Genomic DNA, 23,901 nt, shown 5'->3' with positions numbered 1-23,901 from the left:
AGTCGGTGCACCGGTTAATCAACCAATCCACCAAATGACAAAATAAAAGTTTTTTTTTACTAAACGGTTGATTGTGACTGTCCACCAAACTAAACGTTTAGCTCTTGAGATCCACCACCTCCTCGAGCTGGTTGATTTGATTTATAGACGAGGCAGGCCAAGCTACAGAACCCGAGGTACTTGTACCCATATCTCTACTGCATAGAGACAACGGACATGTGGTGCTAGCTGGAGACCCGTTGCAACTGGGCCCTACTGTGTTCTCGAAACTGGGACAACAGTTGGAATTGAGTAAGTTAAGATTTTGTACGAGATTCTATCCAATGTATGGCGAAATTGTTACTTATTTTTCTTAGAACTTGAAGCTTAAAAATTAAGTTTTACATTTTTTTAAGAGGTTTGATAGAGGGAACTCAAACTACCGAACTCTTATCGTGGCGAATGAGAAGAGAGAAGGAAGACAGGATAAGAAAAAGCCATTCGTTCCGAGAAATACATAATTCAGTGGATGTCTCCAGTCCATTTTCTGAAATTATGCTGTCAGGAAATTCTGCGCCTGCCGCGTCCTATTTTTCTTTCAATTTTCCCCTGGATGATGAGTTATAGCAGAGTGTATTTGTTGTCATTCCGCATATGGCCTATATAGATGACGAAGAAGAAGGCCTCTTTGTTAAGGTGGAAAAAATTCTGCCCAAAGACTCACAGAATGCTTTGGAAGTCATTCCATCTTCACAACTCCTGGGTAATGATGAGGCTATAATTATTTAAAAATTGTTGGTAATAGAAAGTAATAACAGACCTAGTAGCTACTTGAGTAAATAATTACTTTTTTTTTTAAGAGAGAGACATGGATTGACTATACAGTGGGTTTTATCTGCATTATTACTCAGATTATCTTCAAAATATTTTCCTACACTTCTAAGGTGCTAAGCTCAGACAACTGACTCTAGGTACTACTAGTTCCGCAAGGTTTCTGTGCCTCTTTTAAAAGTGCAGGGGATTTAAATAACTCCACCTATTTACCTACTACTATTTTTCCCCAGGTAAATCATTTGAATTAGATAGAAAGATCACTGGAACTATAACAGAAAAACGTGTGTCTTCCCTCATTTGCATTATTACTCAGATTATCTTCAAAATATTTTCCTACACTTCTAAGGTGCTAAGCTCAGACAACTGACTCTAGGTACTACTAGTTCTGCAAGGTTTCTGTGCCTCTTTTAAAAGTGCAGGGGATTTAAATAACTCCACTTATTTACCTACTACTATTTTTCCCCAGGTAAATCATTCGAACTGGATAGAAAGATCACTGGAACTATAACAGAAAAACGTGTGTCTTCCCTCATCGTGGACTTCAATCACTGCCTCAATCTGAGTGTAGTCAAGTGTGACTTTATTCTGGAAGTAGGGGACAAAGTTTGTGTGGAATGCTCAGCAGATGTCGCTACTGGACAAATCAAGGAGTACAAATATGTGAAGCCTGCCAATAGGAAATTCTTCACTCACTGTGTGATAACGCATTATAATGAGGAGATGGGCGTTGGTATTGTTTTGTTTGAGACTAAGAATGAGCGGAACATTGAAATAGCGTTCAGTAAATCTGTCAGTAGGCCGGGATTCTTGCCTGCAATCAATGATATGGTAAGTGTGAAGCACTAATATTGAATTTACCACATACTTCTAACTACATATGTGAGACTTGGTGGGTAGCTCATCTACCTTGTAAGCGTGACTAAGAACAAGAAGCAGGTTTTCTCCTATATGGGAACGCGTCTAATTACTAGCCATGCTCAACGTTGCTTAACAGTAGTGATTCTTTAGGAACTGGTCCAACAGGACATTTAACGTCCTATAACAAAGGTCAAAAATTCAATTTTTATTTTCCGTTCTAATGAAAGAGTTCAAATATGTGTGACATCAGACTTTACGCAGTTGTTTTTTTTTGTCCGTTAGGTAGTGCCACTATGCAAGCACGCTTGCGGCGGAGCAGAAAGAAATGCGCAGAAACATATGTGCACAAACACATTAATGCATTGCTTGGGACGGAGCTTTGCTCGGGACATTTGATGTGATGTCATCACCTACGGGAGTGTATGCTGTGACGTCAAAGTTCACAATTTACCAGTATTTTTTTAATTGATTTATCTCAGGATCTAGAAGTCGTAGAAGAAAAAGAATTCCGTTGGTCCTCATTTTTCCTGCTCTATGACTTTGAAACATCACCCAAGTAAGCACAACTGATCTATTCCTGCTCTGGGTGGATTTTATCCTGAACGGATAAGATTTATTCTTGGAGAAGATGGCTTTCTCCTATCCTGTATTCCTCCTCTTTTCATTTTTGGGATGATAAGACCTTAGCAAATTTTTGAAGTCTGGCCCACAGAACAAGAAGAAAATAAAACTCGGTAATTAAGTGGAAGTCACGTCTGTGGAAAAGAAAAGCTTTTTTTTGTATTTAACCTAACCCTATAATAACACTAATCACTGCTCTAATTGCAAAAACTCCTTCTTGCATTTAACCTAACCCTTTAATAACACTGGTCACTGCTCATTTGTGCCAGTTCCTTTGGTAGCAATATTCCACAGACGTGACTTCTCCACAAGTACCTAAAGCTCAAAGGTGTTGGCTGAGCCCCCTCAGCCCTGTTTATGAATTCATACAAAGGATTTTGGACATATATTGTAAGTTCAGCAAAGCCAAGAAAGAATGGACCGGATTTGCTAGTTTTCACTACCTATGAGTTTTGGATTGGCCTCAGCATCCATTTGGATTTGTTGAGGGTTGTGCATCTTATTTAAGTAGACAAGTAGGACTTACCAAAAAGTTGTTTGTGACATGCCAGTTATCTCCTACCCCAACTGGTGTTGGTGCAAGTGGTTATAGTCACTACTTAGAATAGTAGAGAAAATACACTGTAATACTGTAAAAAGTAAAATTCGAACAAAAACCCGCAGTTTGTGAAGTTCCCGTGTGTTGTACCGGCTAATAAGTATGTTCAGTTTACTATGGAGGTCATTCCGAAATTTTTTGGTAAGTCAACTCACTTAAAGTCGCCACCAAACTCCAAATATCCCCCATTATTGCAGTGGTAATCGGGCGGTTTATAGTAAAAAGTAAAAACCTCAATTTTGTTATTATTTACTGATTGAGTGAGGCATAGGAGTCTGTTAATCCCCGATAAATGCTCGTCATAAATGTAGTTCCCTGCTTAATACACTACGCTAAATTCTATGACTTGACTTGGACTCGAACAATTAACCTTCAGATCCATAGCCCACCGCGCTAACCACTACACCACGGAATTTGGTTAAAACCCTACTTTCCATTTTGCAGGCAAATCTTTGGAGAAGGTAAAGTTTACTTTGGATGATCAGGCAGAACTCAGAGTACCAATAGAACTGGAAATGTACCTGGTGGGATTGAACAACACCAATCAGAGAGGTCCGCGAAGATATCAGAGAAAGAAACAGTACACTTCTGAGTAAGTACCAACAAATCTACTGAAATACCAATAGAAAAAATTCTGGTGTGAAGATCACACGACTTTCCTTATCCTATTCGGCGGATTCCGAAATCTACCAAAAAGCGGCCAACATGCCGCCAACTGTTGCACCGATCTTATCCAAAAGTTTCATATTGCATACTTGTCACTTTGGATATAGACCTTAAATAAAAAGAAATTGTATAGTAAAATTGAGGGAAGAAATCCGTGGCTTGGTTACTTACCAGACGACTCAACGGTGTCTTTTAAGCGTTTCTTAACTACTTGTAGTTTTATTTATTTTTTGGGCATTTGATTTAATTTGGAGGGAACGACTTGGCGGGGTGTTTTTTTTATGCCGCGAAGTGATATTTTTTGAGGGGGTTTATGCTATTTAACAATTCTCTATGAATTGTTTTGGCAACCTAAACTTTGGGCAGTCCGTCAACAAATTTGATTGATTTCTCATCTTTTCATCTGTTTCCAGGGAAATCTGTTTCCGCGACTCTCTGCAGAACGTGATCAAAGGCGTCCGCCCCAACATGATCGGTACGTGCGGCATGAAATTCCAATCCGTCCGCATGGGTCCGTACGATATACCGCATCGCCTCATAGTCACGTGTCGCGGTACGCATGCGGACCCCATCCGATCGCATCAGCAAGCCGTGGAGCGGCTGCAGAAAGACTACGGAGTTCTGTATGAGCAACTGAGCGAGGAGAATTACATGAGCAAGTTCCATACGTGTCTCTATTTGGAGGAGATATATCTGATGGCGCATATGGCTAACTTGGACATTAAGAAAGGTGAGTATAGAATTAAAGTAAAGTGTTTTATTTGTCGAAGTAGGATGTGTGGTTCCTTTAGCTCAACAGTTTAATAAAGCAGCATTGTATACCTACTTACACTGGCGTACAAGAAATTCGAGGTTGAATTTGAAACTCTTCTAAAATCAACAGTTATTCCATTAAAAATAGAATGAACTTTTAGTTGTATCTATTAAAAAGTTGGTAAATTGGTTACACCTAACTATGTTTTTTTTTTTTTTTTTTTTTTTTTTGGTTTTAAAATCATGTTAAGTGGGTTTTTCTCCAAAGGGGGAAAAAATGTTTTTTTTTTTTTATGGATTTAACATCACTGTAAGTAGGTATATCTGCTAAGGTTTTTAGTGACACGGTTTTACCTTCCATTTGGGTACACTCCAACTCACATTAACCTTATACAGCTATATTTTCACCTCTAAACAATGGTTTATTTCTGTTTCTAGGCTCACTTCGACACGCGGGTGAATACTTAGCTCTCTACGTGGTGGGACTCATGGAATCCAGACCTTCTCTTATCATAGGAGACAGAGTGTATGCTAGTGTACCAGAAAATGTTAATATTAAGGACAAAGGTAAGATATAGCATAGGGCGGATTTCGCCTCTGGGAAAACCTGAAAATCGAACATATTTCAAATCAGAAGCACATTCCGCGAGAGAATTCTTATTTCCAATCCACCAAGAGAATCTTACTTCCAAATTTTCACTCTTCGTGCAGCAGAAATGCAAAACGCCAGCCTAGTTAGCTCGGAGGGTAGCGCGTCTACCTTGTAAGCGCTAGGTCACGGGTTCGATTCCCGCCTGGGGCGGATTTTATCCTGAACGGATAAGGTTAGTTCTCGGAACGGCTAGCTTTCTCCTATCCTGTCTTCCTTCTCGCTTCACTTTCAGAACGATCAGACCTTAGCAGTTACAGTTCCCTTTATCAAACCTCTTTTTTTTACAAGATTCTATTTATTGGAGTAAACTCTTATTGAAAAGCATTACCCAATCGCCAGTCCTATACAAATTATGCCTTCTTATGAAGTTATTGCTTTCCTTCATTTCCAGCCACATACGAGGGCTACATCCACAGTCCAATCGCCAGTCTTATACAAATTATATTATGCCCTATAAAATTAGATAACATCCAATTTACTTGGTAATTATTCAGAAGCCATGACAATGAAAAAGAAAGCTCCTTTTTGCGTGTGACCTAACCCTATTTGGTCATCATCTGTTTCAATCCTAAGATTGGTTTATAGCTCTCCATTCTACTCTATCAGATGTCTTCCTCTTCATGTCTGCATATGTTTCAGACCCGGAGTATTTCACAATTTGGTCGATGTATCTTTCTCTTGGTCTTCCTCTTCCTTGGGAACCCTGCCTCTTTCCTTCAATGATTGTAGCAATTTTCCTTTGACGTGACTTCTGAACAAGTACCATTTACTTTTCCAGGAGGAGTGACTCTTCAGTCCCGTGAGTCCTTACTACAGTCCCGTCTATTGATCAGCACATGTTCTAGCTTCGGGCAGCTCATTTCCCTAGGTAAGCTCCCATGGTGTAGTGGTCACTGCGCCAGGTTCAGTTTCAATAGTAATATTTCTGCTTTATTTTGTAGGAAGGAAGGAAGAGTAGGAAAATGTGTAATATAAATGCGCATAGCGACTGGTGCCAGCATGGTGGGTAAACATTTGACGCTGGATTATTAAGATATTTGGAAAATCCTATGTTGCAGTGAGCAAAGTTGTGATAGAATAACACAAAGAAACGACATTACTTAATTACTTTCCGTGTCCAGAAACAAATTTAAACATCAGATCTTGAATTTCCAGAAATTGGCAACGTGAATGGCTTTAGGGTTTGGTTTCTTGAGGTCTTCTTGTGTGCAAAGTTCATCCAGTTCCAGTTGTCTGCTGTTCAGGAGGTGGTTATGATACATTTATTTATTTCCCTAGGTACTCCGTATAAAATTAGTTCTTTCATTTCCAGCCACATACGAAGGCTACATCCACAGCATTCGTCACGAGGAGCTCTACATTAAATTCACCAAGGCATTCCACGATTCCTACAGAGGCGAAACCTACGCCTTCCGTTTTGTGCACACCCGCACACAGTTCCGACGTTTTCATCACGTCCTGGATGACATTAGCAAACCGAAGCTAGGCATAGCGTGGCTCTTCCCCAGGACCATACAGGTACGCTTCCCAGACGTCTTTCGTAGCACGTCTGCCTTGTAAATGTCTTCCTTGTGAACGGCTGGCTTTTTCCTATCCTGTCTTCCTTCTCTCTTCGATTTCGGGACGATAAGACCTTAGCAGCTACAGTTCCTTCTGTCAAACCTCTTAAAAAATAAATCCCAGGTCCGTATTTCGTCGGACATGTCCTCCTTTTTACACGTATTTGTTTTCCGTCCGACCGGTTGTTTAATGGCTAAATGTCCTATAATATAGAATTTTTTTTCAAAATCTCATTCCTCCTTTTGTTTGGAATGTTCGACTTTCTTAGCTAAAATGTCCTCTTGAAATGTCTCATCTGGTAACCCTACCATTTTATCAGAGGGAGGAGTTCAAATCATCCCGTCTTCGAAATTAATAGGACGCGAATTTGACATCTCCACGAATAACAATAGTAGATTGGATCTACATAATCATTCTTCAATTATACAGGAGAAGGCGCCCGTGGTTCATATCGTGAGCGAAGATCAACCGGATGAACCGCCGGAGTGTTTGAATCAGAAACCGGAACAACTGGTGGACAAGCTGAGGATATTTAGCCAACATGTGAATGGTAAGTGAGGGAGAAATTAGTAATAGAAAGCAAAAAAAAAGCGGGAAGGGAATCTACTCGAGTATACGGAGAGAAAGAGGAGGGGAGAAGGAGAGGAAGAGAGAAATACTAGATAATTTCATTTACTTAAGAGAGAGAGGGTAAGAGATAGTTAAAGATCTCATTGTTTAAGAAGAAGAAGAAGAAGAAGAAGAAGAAGAAGAAGAAGAAAGAAAGAAACTGTGGAAACCAAGGCACAATCAAATACTTATATAACTATTTTTTCTCTCACTTTCCATTTTCAGACATTCACATAGATCCTGTGAAATCTGATGAAAATGGAATCGAAGTAAAGACTGAGCAGGAAGAAGAGGAACAAGAAACCTGTGATGAGACTGTACAATATACGGAAGATAATCAAATAGACACCAAAACTACTCCAGAAGAGGCGAAAGAAAAGCTCAATGATGAATCTCCTCACAATATATGTGATAGTCCTAGTGTTAACATTACTTCTAATGTTTCGAATGAAAATAACCTTAACGTATCTCCTATTATTTCGAATGAAAATAACCTCCTCTGTGATACAACCCCTATCTGTGATCAGACCGTAGAAGTACAAGCCGACAAAGCGTTGGAAACTCAACAATCGAACAAATTAGCCAAAGAGCTCGAACTGTACAACAAAATACTGAATCCCGACAAGAACCCGAGGCGGCGGGTTGTCATATCACCGCCTAAAACTGGCGCCACCACCAATCAGACCGCCAAAAGTGGAGCTGACACTCCCAAAAATGAAGTTAGCAAACGAGGAGAATCAGAACAAAACAAAAGTGAAGTAATAAGCCACAATGTGGAAAAAGAACAAAACAAATCAGAGGCTCGTAGCAACCACAACAATGGTGTAAGTCAAGTTCCACACGTCAATAACGTAACAGTCAAATCAGAACTAGGCAAACAACCCGCAGAGGTAAACAACCAAACCATGCCGAAAAGTATCGAAAACGACCAAGCCACTATGAGCTCAATTGCAAGTGTCCTACAAGATACGACCAACATTATCCGTCCACCTCAAGACATAGCACCCGTCACTGTAAGTCCCAAAGGGGAAATCCCTCACGAAGTCAACTGGGGTAAAACGAAACAACACAGTGAGATCAATTGGGTACGAGATTTCGCCGGTATGGGGGCGCATAAATCAAATACTTCAAAGCCAAATACCTCCCTGACAAATAATTGGTCTCAAGAACTCTCTATTATCTTGAAGAGAGGAGGATAGGCGAAAGCTAGCTGTTCCGAGAACGAACCTTATCTATTGAGAATAAAGTTCAACCCGGCTGGTAGGGAATCGAGTTTACAAAAGCAACTTTTTTTTTTTTCAAATGTTCTCATTACCTGCCTCGGTGGCGTAGTGGTCAAGACGCTCGCCTGGTAATCAGCAGAACGTGGGTTCGATCCCAGCCGAGTTATGGAATTTTATCCTCATTTATTTGAGAATTTGACCACATAATAATAGAGCTCTAAGGGTTAGGTGATAGAGAACGCCTCAGGCGTTAACCTCGCCTAGTGGTTGCCTTCCACTCAAGAGTCTATTATTATTATTATCTTATTAAGTAGAGCTCCTCCCCTTCAAGTCCAAACAGTTTAACAGTATTTTTATTACTTTGATTGCTGTCTAATTTCTTCTCTCTAATATCCACAGGTCACTCTCGAAGACTACGAAGGTCTCATTCTGAGGAAGCTGTCCAAAGTGCTTCCACCGCGGTCCCAAGCCCCCTATCCGTCCCCCATCCTATTCCACGGAGTACAGGGGGACAATGCACAAGATAATGATTCACCGTCTTGGTACAACAGCACGGAAGCTGTAGTAGTCATAGGTTATCTGAAGAAATTGTACGATGCTGGACTACAGCCTGATCAGATAGGAATCATTACGCCTTATAGGAAACAGGTAAACCTTTCTTAATGTGCGACTACTATCTATAATATCGACCGATAGCGAAAAGGTAAAAAAAATGTAGCTTGTTTTCAAGAGGGAAATTCTGCGCCTGCCGCGTCCTATTTTTCTTTCAATTTTCCCCTAGATGATGAGTTATAGCAGAGTGTATTTGTTGTCATTCCGCTTATGCTCTGGGAAATTCTGCGCCTGCCGCGTCCTATTTTTCTTTCAATTTTCCCCTAGATGATGAGTTATAGCAGAGTGTATTTGTTGTCATTCCGCATATGGCCTAAATACATTAAAACTTTAGAAAATCTAAATGTCCCCGTCTCTATTTACACAGGGATCTCTCTGCTGGAACGTCTCACTGGCAGATTCCTCTACTCACGTGACATGTCCAGATTTTATGCCACAGGGGGATACGATCCCAGGCTAGTCACTCGACTGGTGAACAACTACAGAACCATGCCCGAGATATTGAAGATCTCCAGTGATCTGTTTTATGATGCATCGCTTGTTCCTCATGTGAGTAGAAAGAGATGCGTTTTGCCATCGAAAAGTTGGATGAATGCTAAAAATATAATTGCCTCACGTGAAGATTAGATAATCGAAAATTAAATCTCTGTAAAAATAGAACTAAACCAACTTGTTTATCGTGATTTTTCAAATATGAAAGAAACGCTGAAACTTTTTTTATTATGCAACCAAAATTAGCGTCCCCCGTTAACTGAACTCTTTAACGTTATTCGACGAAAACTTGTTCCTGCACATTTGTAGAATTCAATGAACAATAAAAATTTAACCAAAATTAGCGTCCCCCGTTAACTGAACTCTTTAACGTTATTCGACGAAAACTTGTTCCTGCACATTTGTAGAATTCAATGAACATTAAAAATTTCAATCAACACGACGCTAATTGGTCTACTCACGTGACATGTCCAGATTTTATGCCACAGGGGGATACGATCCCAGGCTAGTCACTCGACTGGTGAACAACTACAGAACCATGCCTGAGATATTGAAGATCTCCAGTGATCTGTTTTATGATGCATCGCTTGTTCCTCATGTGAGTAGAAAGAGATGAGTTTTGCCGTGAAATCTACGTCGACATAGGCAAATTTTTCCACGTGATTATAGGTTAATCGTAATGGGAACTGACAGATAACTTCATCTCCCGTAACCAAAATAGGATTCTATCCGGGTAGAACACTGATATAATCTGGGTAGAAAAGATTCGAGGATATGCTCGGAGAATTCAAACCTGTACCCGCTTTCTACCCCGATTCTGCCCGGGTAGAACAGCAGTCCGTGAAATCTACGTCGACATAGGCAAATTTTTCCACGTGATTATAGGTTAATCGTAATGGGAACTGACAGATAACTTCATCCCACGTAACCAACCAAAATAGGATTCTATCCGGGTAGAACACTGATATAATCTGGGTAGAAAAGAGGATATACTCGGAGAATCCAAACCTGTACCCGGTTTCTACCCCGATTCTGCCCGGGTAGAAATGTCACTCAATCCACTATCTCATCTCGTTCATGATACGGTTCCATTGTTTCCTTTGCTCTGATCAGCTGGATGAAGAGATTTAAATCGGGGGTTCTTCTTGCTCAAAATAAAATAACAAAAACTCTCACTCGAACCATTATCATCTTCAGGCGAAGTATCATCCACTGTAACTGTCACTCAATCCACTATCTCATCTCGTTCATGATACGGTTCCATTGTTTCCTTTGCTCTGATCAGCTGGATGAAGAGATTTAAACCGGGGGTTCTTCTTGCTCAAAATAAAATAACAAAAACTCTCACTTGAACCATTATCATCTTCAGGCGAAGTATCATCCACTGAATAGTTGAGTGAATAGAAGAAGTTGAGACCATCCGGGTTATGCTTGAATGTTGTGAGTACTACCTTACTCATGTTATTCTTAAACGCCATCAGCTCCAACACTTGCATCATAAACTTACCCAGTCCTTTCCTTTGAACTTGTTTCTCTAGTTGTAACTCATAACAGTACAGGACAGGCTCGCCGAAGTCAACGTCAAATCGGAAGTGTGAGAAAGCGACTGGGGTGCTTGAGCTTCCATTCTTAGCCACCAGGTAGCATGCTCTATCGTCAAACATTTCGCTATGCTTACCCTGTGGATCCCAACCTATATCACACACCTCGTAGGAATGCTTCATATTCTTCTCCTCAAGCTCCCACACCCATTTCTTCGTCTCAGCATCCAGATCAGTAGATTTCTTATACTCAATCACGAGATCCAAGCCGTTCTTCTTGAACGTCTTGAAAACGGTGAATGGTTCGAGTGGATTGTCTACCTTGTGAGCTTCGGACACGATTTTCTGAGCCGCAGCAACGGCCAAACGTTCCGCCTTCCCCCCTTAAAAAAAAAAAAAAAAAAAAAAAAAAAAAAAAATGAGTGTTTCACTGCCGTTTTTATTTCGTAGCAATGTAACAACTGCTACATTAGACGCATGTGGTCTGTGTTGTAGCATGCCCATCCCGTAGTATGCCTCTCATCAGACGGATGAAAAGAGACACAACACTTCCCTTTTAGGTGCTGGGTCAACACGAGAACACCACGTTCCGCCTTCATTGCCTGGCGCTTCTCTTTCCCCGAGTTCGCTTTCTTACCCATTTTGTGAACCTGGGAACCAAAAATAAGATGATAATCTGTAAATTAAACATAGGAGAAAAGAAATGGCACCAATAATATTGGAATATTATGTAGATAGGTACCTACTGAAAACCTAAAAACACAATCATTTTAGCAGCTTCCGATTACGATTATGCCTCTCATCAGATGGATGAGAAGAGACACAACACTTCCCATTTAGGTGCTGGGTCAACACGAGAACACCAAAAGATAAACCGTTGAAAAATATTTGCAATCTAAAACCGAGTACAAATTTTTGTCGACGGTGGGAATCGAACCCAGCACCTTCTGCGTGGTAAGCAATCACGAGGAATCTAATTTGAGAATTTGACTGCAGTCGTAGTAGTAGCCTACTACGGGAGTAAAGGGACTTTGAGAACACCAAAAGATAAACCGTTGAAATATATTTGCAATCTAAAAACGAGTACAAATTTTTGTCGACGGTGGGAATCGAACCCAGGATCTTCTGCATGGCAAACAACCACGGGGAATGTAATTTGAGAATTTGACTACAGTGGTAGTAGTAGCCTACTACGGGAGTAAAGGGACTTTTCAGTCTCATTCTGGCAGTATAAACAGGGTAATCAGGGTATATTCTATTCCAGGTTCTCAAGATCCGTTCCATCATAACCGGTTGCGGAATTCCCGAACCCAAGGTCGCCTCCATCGAGGAATTCCAAGGTCAAGAGCGTCTCGTCATCATAGTGTCCACAGTTCGATCCCTCTCCTCGTCATCTTTTCTACCCAAGGACATTGAACAGTGCCTCGGGTTCATAGGGTTACCTACCCGGCTTAACGTAGCGGTCACCCGCGCGCGAGCCCTGTTGCTTATAGTGGGAGACCCTAACCTCCTCGGAGAAGATCTGTATTGGGCGAAAATAATAGCGTATATCCGAAGTATTGGCGGGTATACGGGGTGTAGTCCGAGTAATCCTAAACTCAACTGGTGAGGAGTTTATACAGGGTGACGAGTTGAGGACGGCCCTATCTATTTGTTCCTCGTAGAGTCGTATAAGCTCAACCCATCCCTTTGGGCGATTGCCCCCACACCTAAGCCTCAGAGTGGGCTTTTTGTGTATGGAGTTAAGCATATTTGTTCCTCAGACTCTACTTTGAAGTTCCTACACCTAAGTTCCTGCTGTCCTGCTTTCGAAGAAATGACATTTTAAAGATTAAGTAAAAGTCAGATCGGGATTTTAATAGTTACTGATTTATGTATATCTTTTATTTACTTGTAAGGTTGTGGTAATATTGGGTACGAATTTCAGTGTTTCGACTTAGCACTTGATTTCTTTGTAGATTTACGTGATTCATGGTAAAAAAAAAAAAAAAAAGAAAAAAAATCGTACTGGAAATTACCTCTCTTGGAATCGGAGCCTTGAGATTTTTTTACTATTTTTTTTTTTTTCTTTATTTTATTTTGAACATTTTAAATGAACATTTTAAATGAACATTTTAAATGTTTAAATGAACATTTAAATGAACATTTTAAATGAACATTTTAAATGTTCAAAATGGGCTCTACAGCCCATTCAACTAAAGTTGTTGTCGGGCTGTAGTTATTTCCTTTTTAGGTTAGATGTAAATATTTAATTTGTGCCAATTAGTGATGTATATTAGTTTTATTATCTATTAAGAGTAATTGTGAAACCCATTTGTTTCTTTAGGGAGCTACATAATTCTGTTTTGTTTATTTGTGTTCTAGTTTTCGTCCCAATGTAAATTCCTCCTTTTTTATACTACAAGTAAAAACGAACTTTATAAAAAATACATAAAATGAGAACGTTGATTTATATTTTACAAATTTCATTACAGTAGAGGTGTATTTTACTTTCGGGAAACTGGCTCCTTTTTACGAAATAGTGCCTGTGCTAAACCAATCGGTTAGATGTAAATATTTAATTTGTGCCAATTAGTGATGTATATTAGTTTTATTATCTATTAAGAGTAATTGTGAAACCCATTTGTTTTTTTAGGGAGCTACATAGTTTTGTTTTGTTTATTTGTGTTCTAGTTTTCGTCCCAATGTAAATCCCCCCTTTTTTATATTACAAAGTAAAAACGAACTTTATAAAAAAATACATAAAATGAGAACATTGATTTATATTTTACAAATTTCATTACAGTAGAGGTGTATTTTACTTTCGGGAAACTGGCTCCTTTTTGCGAAATAGCGCCTGTGCTAAACCACAGTAAATCTTAGATCGCACGCCATCGGAATCGGTTCTGTTTCCGAAAGATTCCCGAAAGAAAAATGCACCTTAGGCAGAATTTAAACAGAGATTTAAGCTGACAATCAATAGGAAGTTTTCAAAATGAAAACCTCACACAGGTCGGGGCTCATCAAATTCAGGTCACGGGAATAAGATCATTGCGGAATTGAGTTTACCATAGCTCCGTTTTTAACTCGAATTGGTTAGCTCTGACCTTAAGGTGTGTCCACACATAGTCGATCAATGTCGTCTGACACGTCCAAACGGCCTCGGTAACAGAGATTTTCCTGGTCGATCGATGGGCGGTCGACTATTTGTGGACACACCTTTACATCTCTACAAAAATACGTTCACACGAGCCACACATTTTCTCCATAATATCTACCGCGGCCTTTATACATATCTTGCCACACCATATTCAGTCACTAATCAACAAAAATAAGGAGTCCCAGGAACAAGAGCCACCATGTCATGTCCAGGAAAGAATATATTTTGTACGACATTACCGCAATATTAGGCTACTGTAAAAACTGAAGACACAGAAAAAATACACTACAGAAACCTAAGAAAAAGGTGTACTGGGACTGCGGAGACCAGTCAAAAAACGGCATGAAGGTGAAGAAACTGTGAGGTTTTCTTTCAATGGAGCTTCAAAATAAAGGACTTTACAAAAATTCAAGAAAGGAAATATGTAGTAAGTTTATAACCACTGAGATCAAGACTCGCTAGAAAAAATATTACATTCCAATCTAGGTAAACTTGAACCGGAACTTGGCCTGGCGCACTGCCGTGCGCCTAGATGCTTAGGTCTTAAAGGAAATTATTACTGTATGTAATTCAAATGAAAACAGTGAACAATAAATGCAACAACAATAAAGACAGCACAATGCATTCAATTCCGAACGAGATTTCATTGTTCCAGCCTAGTTAGCTTGGAGGGTAGCGCGCTTGCCTTGTGAGCGCTAGGTCGCGGGTTCGATTTCCGCCAGAGGCGAACATTATACTAAACAGATGAGGTTCGCTTTTGGAATGACTGACTTTCTCCTATCCTGTCCTCTCTTCAATTTCGGGACGATAAGACCTCCATTGTTAGGCAGAGAGGTTCAAGTTTGAACTTTTAACTCGATGATTTTGTACTTGGCTTCCGTCCCGCGATAACTCGTTAGCCCGATTTTGATGGAATTCTGCAATATTTAACACGTGAAGCAAACTAACTGGCCCGTTCGTTTTAGAAACTTTTCCTACATTAGGCTAATTGCCTGTCACACCATACCCATCCTTCAGTCACACATTCTTTCTGCTACAAAGCTCTTTTTGTTCATCACTGATGAAACAAATTTAATGGTTTGTTTTGATTTTGATTGAATAATAATAAGTAGCGTGGTACATCCTAAACTCAACTGGTGAGGAGTTTATACAGGGTGACGAGTTGAGGACGGCCCTATCTATTTGTTCCTCGTAGAGTCGTATAAGCTTAACCCACCCCTTGGGGCGATTGTCCCAACACCTAAGCCTCAGAGTGGGCTTTTTGTGTATGGAATTAAGCATATTTGTTCCTCAGACTCTACTTTGAAGTTCCTACATCTAAGTTCCTGCTGTCCTGCTTTTGAAGAAATGACATTTTAAAGATTAAAAGTCAGATCGGGTTTTAATAGTCACTGATTTATGTAGATCTTTTATTTACTTGTAAGGTTGTAATATTGGGTACGAATTTCAGTGTTTCGACTTTGCACTTGATTTCTTTGTAGATTTACGTGATTCATGGTCGTTCCGCCTTCATTGCCTGGCGCTTCTCTTTCCCCGAGTTCGCTTTCTTACCCATTTTGTGAACCTGGGAACCAAAAATAAGATGATGATAATCTGTAAATTAAACATAAGAGAAAAGAAATGGCACCAATAATATTGGAATATTATGTAGGTAGGTACCTACTGAAAACCTAAAAACACAATCATTTTAGCAGCTTCCGATTACGATTATGTACTTATTAGGAAGTAAAAATAAAAAATATCTATCCTAAATCTTATTACGGCGGGTAGGTAGGTAGGTATATTTCCCAGACAGCAGCACGTGATTCCTCAGATGGTCACCCATCCAGGTACTAACCAGACGCAACGTTGCTTAACTTCAGTTATTCATCGAGAACTGGTGCATTCAACGGATTTCAACGTGCTATCGCCGCTGGGTCTCAAAATGGGTGAAATGACGAGAACCCCACTTTTCAAAGTCCCGCCATACCACACGCCGCCCACTAGTGATAACAAAAATCTCTGTGCATCATACCACAGAGAAAAAACTGATCAAAACAAAAGAGGAAGAGGAAGTGGAAAAACTGCGACGGAAAAAAATCAAAAAGTTCAAAGCTTAGAACGAAATTTGGTTAAAAACCGGAAGAAAAGGTTTAAAAGTTCCCTTGAAAACTGATTAACCAACTTAGTGAACAAGTGTCGAACCCCCCAACAAGCAAACACTTCTAGCAAAGGTAAGAAATCTCAGAGCATAACTGGATATGGGAAAATGGTTGCAAAACTTTGCGATAAGGCTAAAAACTCATAATCCTTATTTAGATGAGAATAGACGGTTTGGTCTGATTTGTAATGAGGTGCTATCATCTATCTATCTATCCAAGGACTTTTCCCTTTGAACTCTGGACTCACTACACAGAAGATAATGGCTCTTGATGTTTGCCTTGTGGAAATGCTAAGACTACTGGGAGACTTCCTACATTAATTGCAAATTGCATTGCAACCCTTGAGCTAGGGTTTTTAGGAAAAGGTTATGTTACTACATAAATTTGTCTGTTGTATGTCCTAGTTTCAATCTTACCAAAATAAAAGATAAATAAAGCTTGTTGTGTCCTTCATGTGATGTGCTAAAAGGACAATGCTTCCCTCAATTTGTTTGGTTAATATGACAGTAACATCACAATACTTGTAACATGCTGAAATGTGTGCAAATTATCTGTTGATAGAAATTGAATCTTCAGTATTCTAAGCCACTGTGATACCTCTGGGTCCAAGGTGATAGAAAAACCATTACAAACATGTTGCAAATGAGATTTTTGTTCAAAGCTGAGTTTTCCTTCATTGGATATTTCTTTTTAGCTCAACAATAAATTGCCCAGGTCACTCTAAACTTACATTGTATTCAACCACTGGGGATTGGAACAAAATTTGCTGTGAACATTTTATATTTTTTGTGGTGTTTTAATTGTTACAAATTAAGAATACAAACTGCAAACAAGAATTAACTCTAACCCTAAAATATCTCTTTTTGATTGATTATGAAGAAATAATCTGACACCTGTAATGACAAATAAATATGCATCAACTCATCTCCACATCACCAATGAAATGTCACAAAACATGAACTGTGTGAGGAATGAGAACCAAGTAATGTCTACATCATCCTAATCCAGGAAATCCTGCTTGTTTCATTCTATTCCAGAGCCATGTCCTCTTTGCTTAGGAGGTTAGTTCCCTTAACACACAAGATAGCCATCACAGCAGATGGTACAACAGTAGTGTGCTGGCATCCAGAACAACCTTTCCCTTATGAACATTCACTACCACTCCCCGTTACGGAACAACAATCTACAAATAGCATATTGAAAGTGCAGAATGTCCAGGAAATCTACAATGTTTTCAAACCAAAGAAAGAAGAATTTGTACGGCAAGACTTGATGAACATTACTTTCACAAATAAACACAGATGGTTCCCAGTGAGGAAAATGAGACAGAAGAAAAGATATTTCAAGCCTCTGATTCCTGATAGAGAATATCTGTAGTGCTGTTTTCAGTGAAAGCATGAAAGTTCCAGGATTTTTGAACACATGCAATTAGAGGGGTTGTGCTGACTAGTTCCCTTTTAGTAACTGTTTTTTTGGTTTACAATATTCTATGAGAACTACTAACTTAATTATATAGAGGATCAATAAAAGTACCTAATCAAAATCTTTTATAAAAACACCTAAGTAAAATAAATGGTTGAATTAGTATTTACATATTATGCATGGAATGTTTGGTCCTTTTACATTAGTTTTTGAGAGTGATAATATCTTCTGTAATTAGATATTAATTCAATTAATATCTAACAAAGATGTAAAATTATATTGTAATAAATTCAGAAGTTCTGTGCCAGTAAAAATTGATTGAGCTGTTTTCATTTAACTCCTACAGCTTTCCTCTGTTAAACTCTACATCTAGCCTGTTCTGAAACCCATGACAATTATAGGTACCTACTTACTCCTAATCAATATAGGTGTAAAAAGCTTGCATCATAAACTTACCCAGTCCTTTCCTTTGAACTTGTTTCTCTAGTTGTAACTCATAACAGTACAGGACAGGCTCGCCGAAGTCTACGTCGAATCGGAAGTGTGAGAAAGCGACTGGGGTGCTTGAGCTTCCATTCTTAGCCACCAGGTAGCACGCTCTATCGTCAAACATTTCGCTATGCTTACCCTGTGGATCCCAGCCTATATCACACACCTCGTAGGAATGCTTCATATTCTTCTCCTCAAGCTCCCACACCCATTTCTTCGTCTCAGCACCCAGATCGGTGGATTTTTTATATTCCTAGAAGATGAAGTCCTGACCAAGCTGAGAAAAGACAGAAACTACAACTACGAAGATGAAATCACCTGCTCCAAAGATTGCCTCCCAAACTATGAAGAAAAGGTGGGTATGTATGGTCAAGTGTCATACTGGAAATCAGTAAAAACCGTGATATTTAGGACGAAAAAGATCATTTGTCTAAGAACCAAAAGGAAGGAAGAGTGCTGTGTAAAGACTGTAACGTGCATGGTGAATAAAACCAAAATAAACATCAAAGAAGAAAAACTAGACAGCAAACTTCCTAATTTGTTATACTAACCTTGCCACAGAATGAGCATGTGTATTTGGCATGCTGGGTGATTTCCATCTTCTTGACCATCTTTCTGAGGGAGGCACCATATCGGGTACCATACTTCCCGGTAATTCCAACTTTCTTGGTGCGTTTGGCCTACAATAGAGAAAGTAGAATCAATTAGAATGGATAGCAGGTTCAGACGTATAAATAGACTAACCCCAAGTATGAAATCAATAGTTTTCCCTTAGCTTGGCTCTCAAGTTCTTGTAATGACTGTGTTGTGTCTGTACTGTACTACTGTACAGACAGAACAATGTATACAAAATTTGATCCAAGTACTACTGAGTCGTAAATATTATTATAATTTCATCTTTTGTCTAGTTATTCAGTTTGATTATTCTGGTCGATTTTCTCATCTAAATTTACACCCGAGGTAAGTATTCACCTACCAGGGAACAAAGTTTACCTATCCAAATTTTGTTCTCCTACATAGTGAAATTTGGTCAAACTGGGTGAACAGAGAGTAAAGAAGGCGTTTGTGAGGGAGGAAGGTGATAGAAACCACAAAAGTAAGTAAAAACAGCGATGAAATAGGATAAACTTACCATTTTGAAACTCTAAAATCACCAAAGTACACAACGAAGAAGCGACCGAAATCAGAAAAAGAAAAGGGTGATTTCAAAATAGTACAACTCGCGATTATCACATATTTGTAAACAAACATGGAGGTAACGAACAGAAGGATAACATCTATCTGATAAAAGTGGAGCGTCAGCGGCCATTTTCGGTAGTCACGAGCCGCCAGACACCAAACGCGAAAAGAATGGAAAAGCTGAGTTGAATTGAAAAAATTTCCTTTTTTTTCTCTTCGGTTTCGGTACGATGAAGCCCCCGTTTTTCCAGTTCCTTATCTCAAATCTCTTTTTAAAAAAGATCATCAGTTGGGTAAAAAAAGATTGGGTATAGGTTGGCTTCACTTCCCACTCTGTACAAACGGTATCCTCCAGATTTTATATTCCAAGTACCAGTATTCACGAAATCTACACCTCGCACAGAGAAAAAAATGTCGGGGGAAGAGAAGAGGTCATTGAACTTTTTGTTTATTTGTCAACTTGTTGCTTGGAGATTGTTATCATTCTCCTAATACTAGTATATTACACAAGTGCGTTCTTGTCAACTAATGCTGTCGTGTTATCTTTCATTCTAGTCTCCTACTAATGTCTATCACAGCACGACCTGTGGCCAGTTTTCTAGCTTTTTGAACTGGGATAAGTTAGTTCCCTAACTACTCAGGTAGCTACAGGAAGTCGTTTTCGGTGTCAATAAAATACTCCTGGTGTTTTTTCTTCCATTTGTGGAAGAGTTTATTGCTAAAAGGAGCTAAATAAATTGAGAGAAGGTAATTTTACAAGTGTCTTTTTCCTCGAAATATTTCTGCAAACTTTACCTAAGGTACTTACTTATAGTTTTCTAAAATTGAGCGAATTTTCAGTAGTGAAGTGGTTAGCTGTACGGTGGTTCGAATCCAAGACAAGTGGAAATCATGGAATTTAGCCTAGTCACCTATTGTATTAATAGAGGAGAATTCTGATCACAAATTTTATTACCTACTTTATTTTTCTGAAATTGTGTTCGAGATATCTTTTTTTTTTACATTTTATTAGTTTTTGACCTCCTTTACAGATAATATTTATAGCTCACGAGGTCTATTATCGCTCGTCTCTTCGACTTGTAATGCCGCCACTGGTCGCTACTCGATTAAAGTAGCTACTCAGTTGTCCTCACGAGGCTGAGTCGGCTGATGTACCCCGAACTCCAAGCACAGAGCCGAAAAAAACCTCGGCCCCGCCGGGAATCGAACCCGGACCTCCTGCGTGCAAGCTTAGTGTGATACCCACTCGGCCACGGCGGTTGCTGCCTGTGCTAAACCATAGTAAATCCAAGATCACGCACCATCGGAATTGGTTCCGTTTCCGAAAGATTCCCGAAAGGAAAAACATATTAGGGAGATTTAACCAGAGATTTAAGTTGACAATCAATAGGAAGTTTTCAAAATGAAAACCTCACACAGGTCGGGGCTCATCAAATTCTGGTCACTGGAATAATATCATTGCGGAATTGAGTTTACCATAGCTCCGTTTTTAACTCGAATTAGTTAGCTCTGACCTTAAGGTGTGTCCACACATACATAGTTGATCAATGTCGCCTGACACGTCCAAACGGCCTCGGTAACATAGATTTTTTCCTGGTCGATCGATGGGCGGTCGACTATTTGTGGACACACCTTTACATCTCCACAAAAATACGTTCACACAAGCCACACATTTCCTCCATAATATCTACCACGGCCTTTATACATATCTTGCCACACGATATTCAGTCACTAATCAGCAAAAATAAGGAGTCCCAGGAACAAGAGCCACCATGTCATGTCCAGAAAAGAATATATTTTGTACGACATCACCGCAGAAATATTATTTATGCTACTGTAAAAACTGAAGACACAGGAAAAATACGCTACAGAAACCCAAGAAAAAGGTGTTCTGGGACTACGGAGATCAGTCAAAAATCGGCATTATTTCCTGGCAAAAAGACTTGTTTTTGTGACGATAGAAAAGTTCAAACAAATCACTTTACTAGAATCTAGCAGAAAGCTAATATGTAGTTAACCACAACTGAGATCAAAAAACTCGCTAGAAAAAATATTTTTACATTCTAATCTAGGTAAACTTGAATGATAGAGGTCTTGGGGGAAATTATTACTGTAGGTATGTACTTCAAATGAAAACAGTGAACAATAAATGCAATACAATAAAGACAGCACAGCACAACGCATTTAATTCCAAACGAGATGTCATTGTTTCAGCCTAGCTTGCAGGGTAGCGCGCCTGCCTTGTGAGCGCTAGGTCGTGGGTTCGATTCCCGTCAGAGATGAACATCCTAAACAGATGAGGTTCATTTTCGGAATGGCTAGCTTTCTCCTATCCTGCAGGATCTCTTTACCTCATCTCTTTAGTATATTGTTCACCTCTGGTGGTAATCGAACCCATGATCTAGCGGTCTAGCGCTTACAAGGCAGGTGCGCTACCCTGTATACAAGAACCTTTACGACTTTGTACTTGGCTTTCGTACGCGATAACTCTGTAATGGTTAGTCCGATTTTGATTAAATTTTGCAACACCCAACAGCTGACGCAAACTTGCCCGTTAGTTCTATAAACTTCTACATTAGGCTAATAATTGCCTGTCACACCATACCCATCCTTTAGTCACCCATTCTTTCTGCTACAAAGCTCTTTTTGTTCATCACTGATGAAATACATTTAATGGTTTGTTTTGATTTTGATTGAATAATAATAAGTAGCGTGGTACATCTTCTTACTGATAAGGCTCACAGTGAACAATATTCAGTGAAGCAAACTCTATTCATAACAGAAAACAGTTGGAAAATTGGAAATTTCTAGTTTAGATAAAAAGGTAACTAAATTTGTGTCAACTATTTTGATATAAATAACTATTTACCTTCATCACTGATTGAACAAAGTGAGTCCTAAATATCAATAATTTTGCATAATCTGTCCAGAAGTTTGCATGTTTGTTCCATGATAGCTTTTTGATGAAACTTCAAATCAATTCAATTCAACTAGGCAAAATGCTCAACATCAGGGGGAAATTTTATAATGAATTTTTGCATTTTGGCTCTGATCAGGTTCTTGGGGGCTCCATATATAGGATATCTTTTTTAGGATTTTCCCCCCATATCCCCAATGGTCTATAGGTCTATACAAGTCTATTGGATTTAATTGAAATTTGGCAAAGAAGTTAAACATGAAGCTATTCATGTAAAGGACATTTTAACCATTGGATCTTGACCTAATCCAGCCAGTCTTTGAAGGCCCCACATAAGGGCCCTTTTACTGAGAGTTTTACAGGCCACTAAACCTTAGTTTATCTGTACCTACTTAAAATTTTATTAAAGATAACTTAGCCAGCCTAGTTAGCTTAGTTGGTAGTGTGTCTGCCTTGTAAGCGCTAAGCTGCAGGTTTGATTCCCGCCCGGGGTGGATTTTATCCTGATGGGATAATGTTTGTTCTCGGAACGGCTGGCTTTCTTCTATCCTGTCTTCCTTCTCTCTTCGATCTCGGGACGATAAGACCATAGCAGTTAAAGTTCCCTCTGTCAAACCTCTTAAAAAAAAAAAGATAAATGTTATAGCAACTTACCTAGGTAGGTGGGCTTATGCAAAACCTGGAAGTAAACTGTTCCAGAAGGGGTGATTGTGTGTGGATTAGGTAGGTACTTCAAAATTAGCTTGAACACTTTATCAAACTCAATGAATCGGAATTAAACCCTAGATTATCCCAGTTTGACAAAGTTTTCAAGCAGTAAAAGGACTCAAATTAAAATAAAATTTTTCCAAGAACAAAACAAAATTTCGCGCCAACACCAACTATGAACTAATAAAATAGTTTCCCAACATTACCGCTGCCACAGAGCTAACGCTGTATGCAAATATACTGGGTCCGTCAGAACTCTTGTACCTAGACAGGGTGGAAGCGCAAACAATTTTTATCCCGAGAAGTCGGTACCTACTGCGAAATATTTTCCTTTAATATTTCTGTAACCGAATCACCTATTGAGTTTTTACTTTTTATTACAATTTTTACTAACATATTGTTTTCATTACTACTGTCATTTTCACGAAAGAAAGCTTTTATTTTCTTTCCCCTTTCAGATGGTGCGCGTATGGTACATGGACACAGATGTAGTATCAGACCAAAGATTGGAACATCACCGGACACCCAAAGAGTTCTTGGACTTGCAGACTCTCAATAAGCTCACTGGAGTAGAATATTTTAACGTACGTGATTTTCAAGTGCATTTTTTTTTTTTTCAAGATGTTTGATAGAGGGAAGTTTGTAACTGCTAAGGTCTTATCATCCCGAAATCGGAGGATAGGAACGAATCTTACCTGTTTAGAATAACATCCGTCCCGGCCGGGAATCGAACCCAAGGCAGACGTACTATCTTTCAAGTTAACTAGACTTGTAGTGATAAAACGCCAGAAGGAAAAAAAGTTAATGGCCAACCTTGTTAGCTTTGAAGGTCACGGGTTTGATTCCCGCCCATGGCGAACTTTATGCTAAATGGGTACGGTTCGTTCTCGGATTGTCTGTCTGCTATC

General features: G+C 39.3%; 3 protein-coding genes and 1 non-coding gene across 4 annotated transcripts; 3 read left to right on the top strand and 1 right to left on the bottom strand.

The window, feature by feature from the left end:
• The first annotated feature begins 633 nt into the window (after positions 1 to 633).
• On the top strand, positions 634 to 1,659 carry LOC113468470. Its single transcript, XM_026825410.1, has 2 exons — positions 634 to 742; positions 1,280 to 1,659. Exons 1-2 carry the CDS (start codon positions 634 to 636, stop codon positions 1,657 to 1,659), a joined length of 489 nt encoding a protein of 162 aa, XP_026681211.1.
• A 1,289-nt stretch (positions 1,660 to 2,948) lies between these two features.
• On the top strand, positions 2,949 to 13,539 carry LOC103511731 (probable RNA helicase armi). Its single transcript, XM_026825409.1, has 9 exons — positions 2,949 to 3,031; positions 3,335 to 3,482; positions 3,970 to 4,286; positions 4,748 to 4,876; positions 6,274 to 6,479; positions 6,951 to 7,071; positions 7,356 to 8,289; positions 8,746 to 9,001; positions 12,263 to 13,539. Exons 1-9 carry the CDS (start codon positions 3,007 to 3,009, stop codon positions 12,605 to 12,607), a joined length of 2,481 nt encoding a protein of 826 aa, XP_026681210.1. The 5' UTR covers positions 2,949 to 3,006; the 3' UTR covers positions 12,608 to 13,539.
• LOC103511724 (N-alpha-acetyltransferase 40) lies at positions 10,093 to 11,648 on the bottom strand. The gene is made up of 3 exons (XM_008476461.3): positions 11,583 to 11,648; positions 10,674 to 11,364; positions 10,093 to 10,286 (listed from the first exon to the last, which is right to left on the bottom strand). The coding sequence occupies exons 1-2, from the start codon at positions 11,637 to 11,639 to the stop codon at positions 10,705 to 10,707; spliced, it is 717 nt and encodes a 238-aa protein (XP_008474683.1). The 5' UTR covers positions 11,640 to 11,648; the 3' UTR covers positions 10,093 to 10,286; positions 10,674 to 10,704.
• Positions 13,540 to 16,164: 2,625 nt separating the features above from the next.
• Positions 16,165 to 23,521, top strand: LOC103511722. The gene is made up of 2 exons (XR_003392212.1): positions 16,165 to 16,350; positions 23,452 to 23,521. It is a non-coding gene; the product is annotated as an uncharacterized LOC103511722 (transcript).
• Positions 23,522 to 23,901: the final 380 nt, after the last annotated feature.

Source organism: Diaphorina citri, unplaced genomic scaffold (assembly GCF_000475195.1).
Source record: "Diaphorina citri unplaced genomic scaffold, Diaci psyllid genome assembly version 1.1 scaffold745, whole genome shotgun sequence".
NCBI lineage: Eukaryota > Metazoa > Arthropoda > Insecta > Hemiptera > Psyllidae > Diaphorina > Diaphorina citri.
Note: the sequence above shows the minus strand (reverse complement) of the source record. Positions and strands in the feature narration are given on the sequence as shown.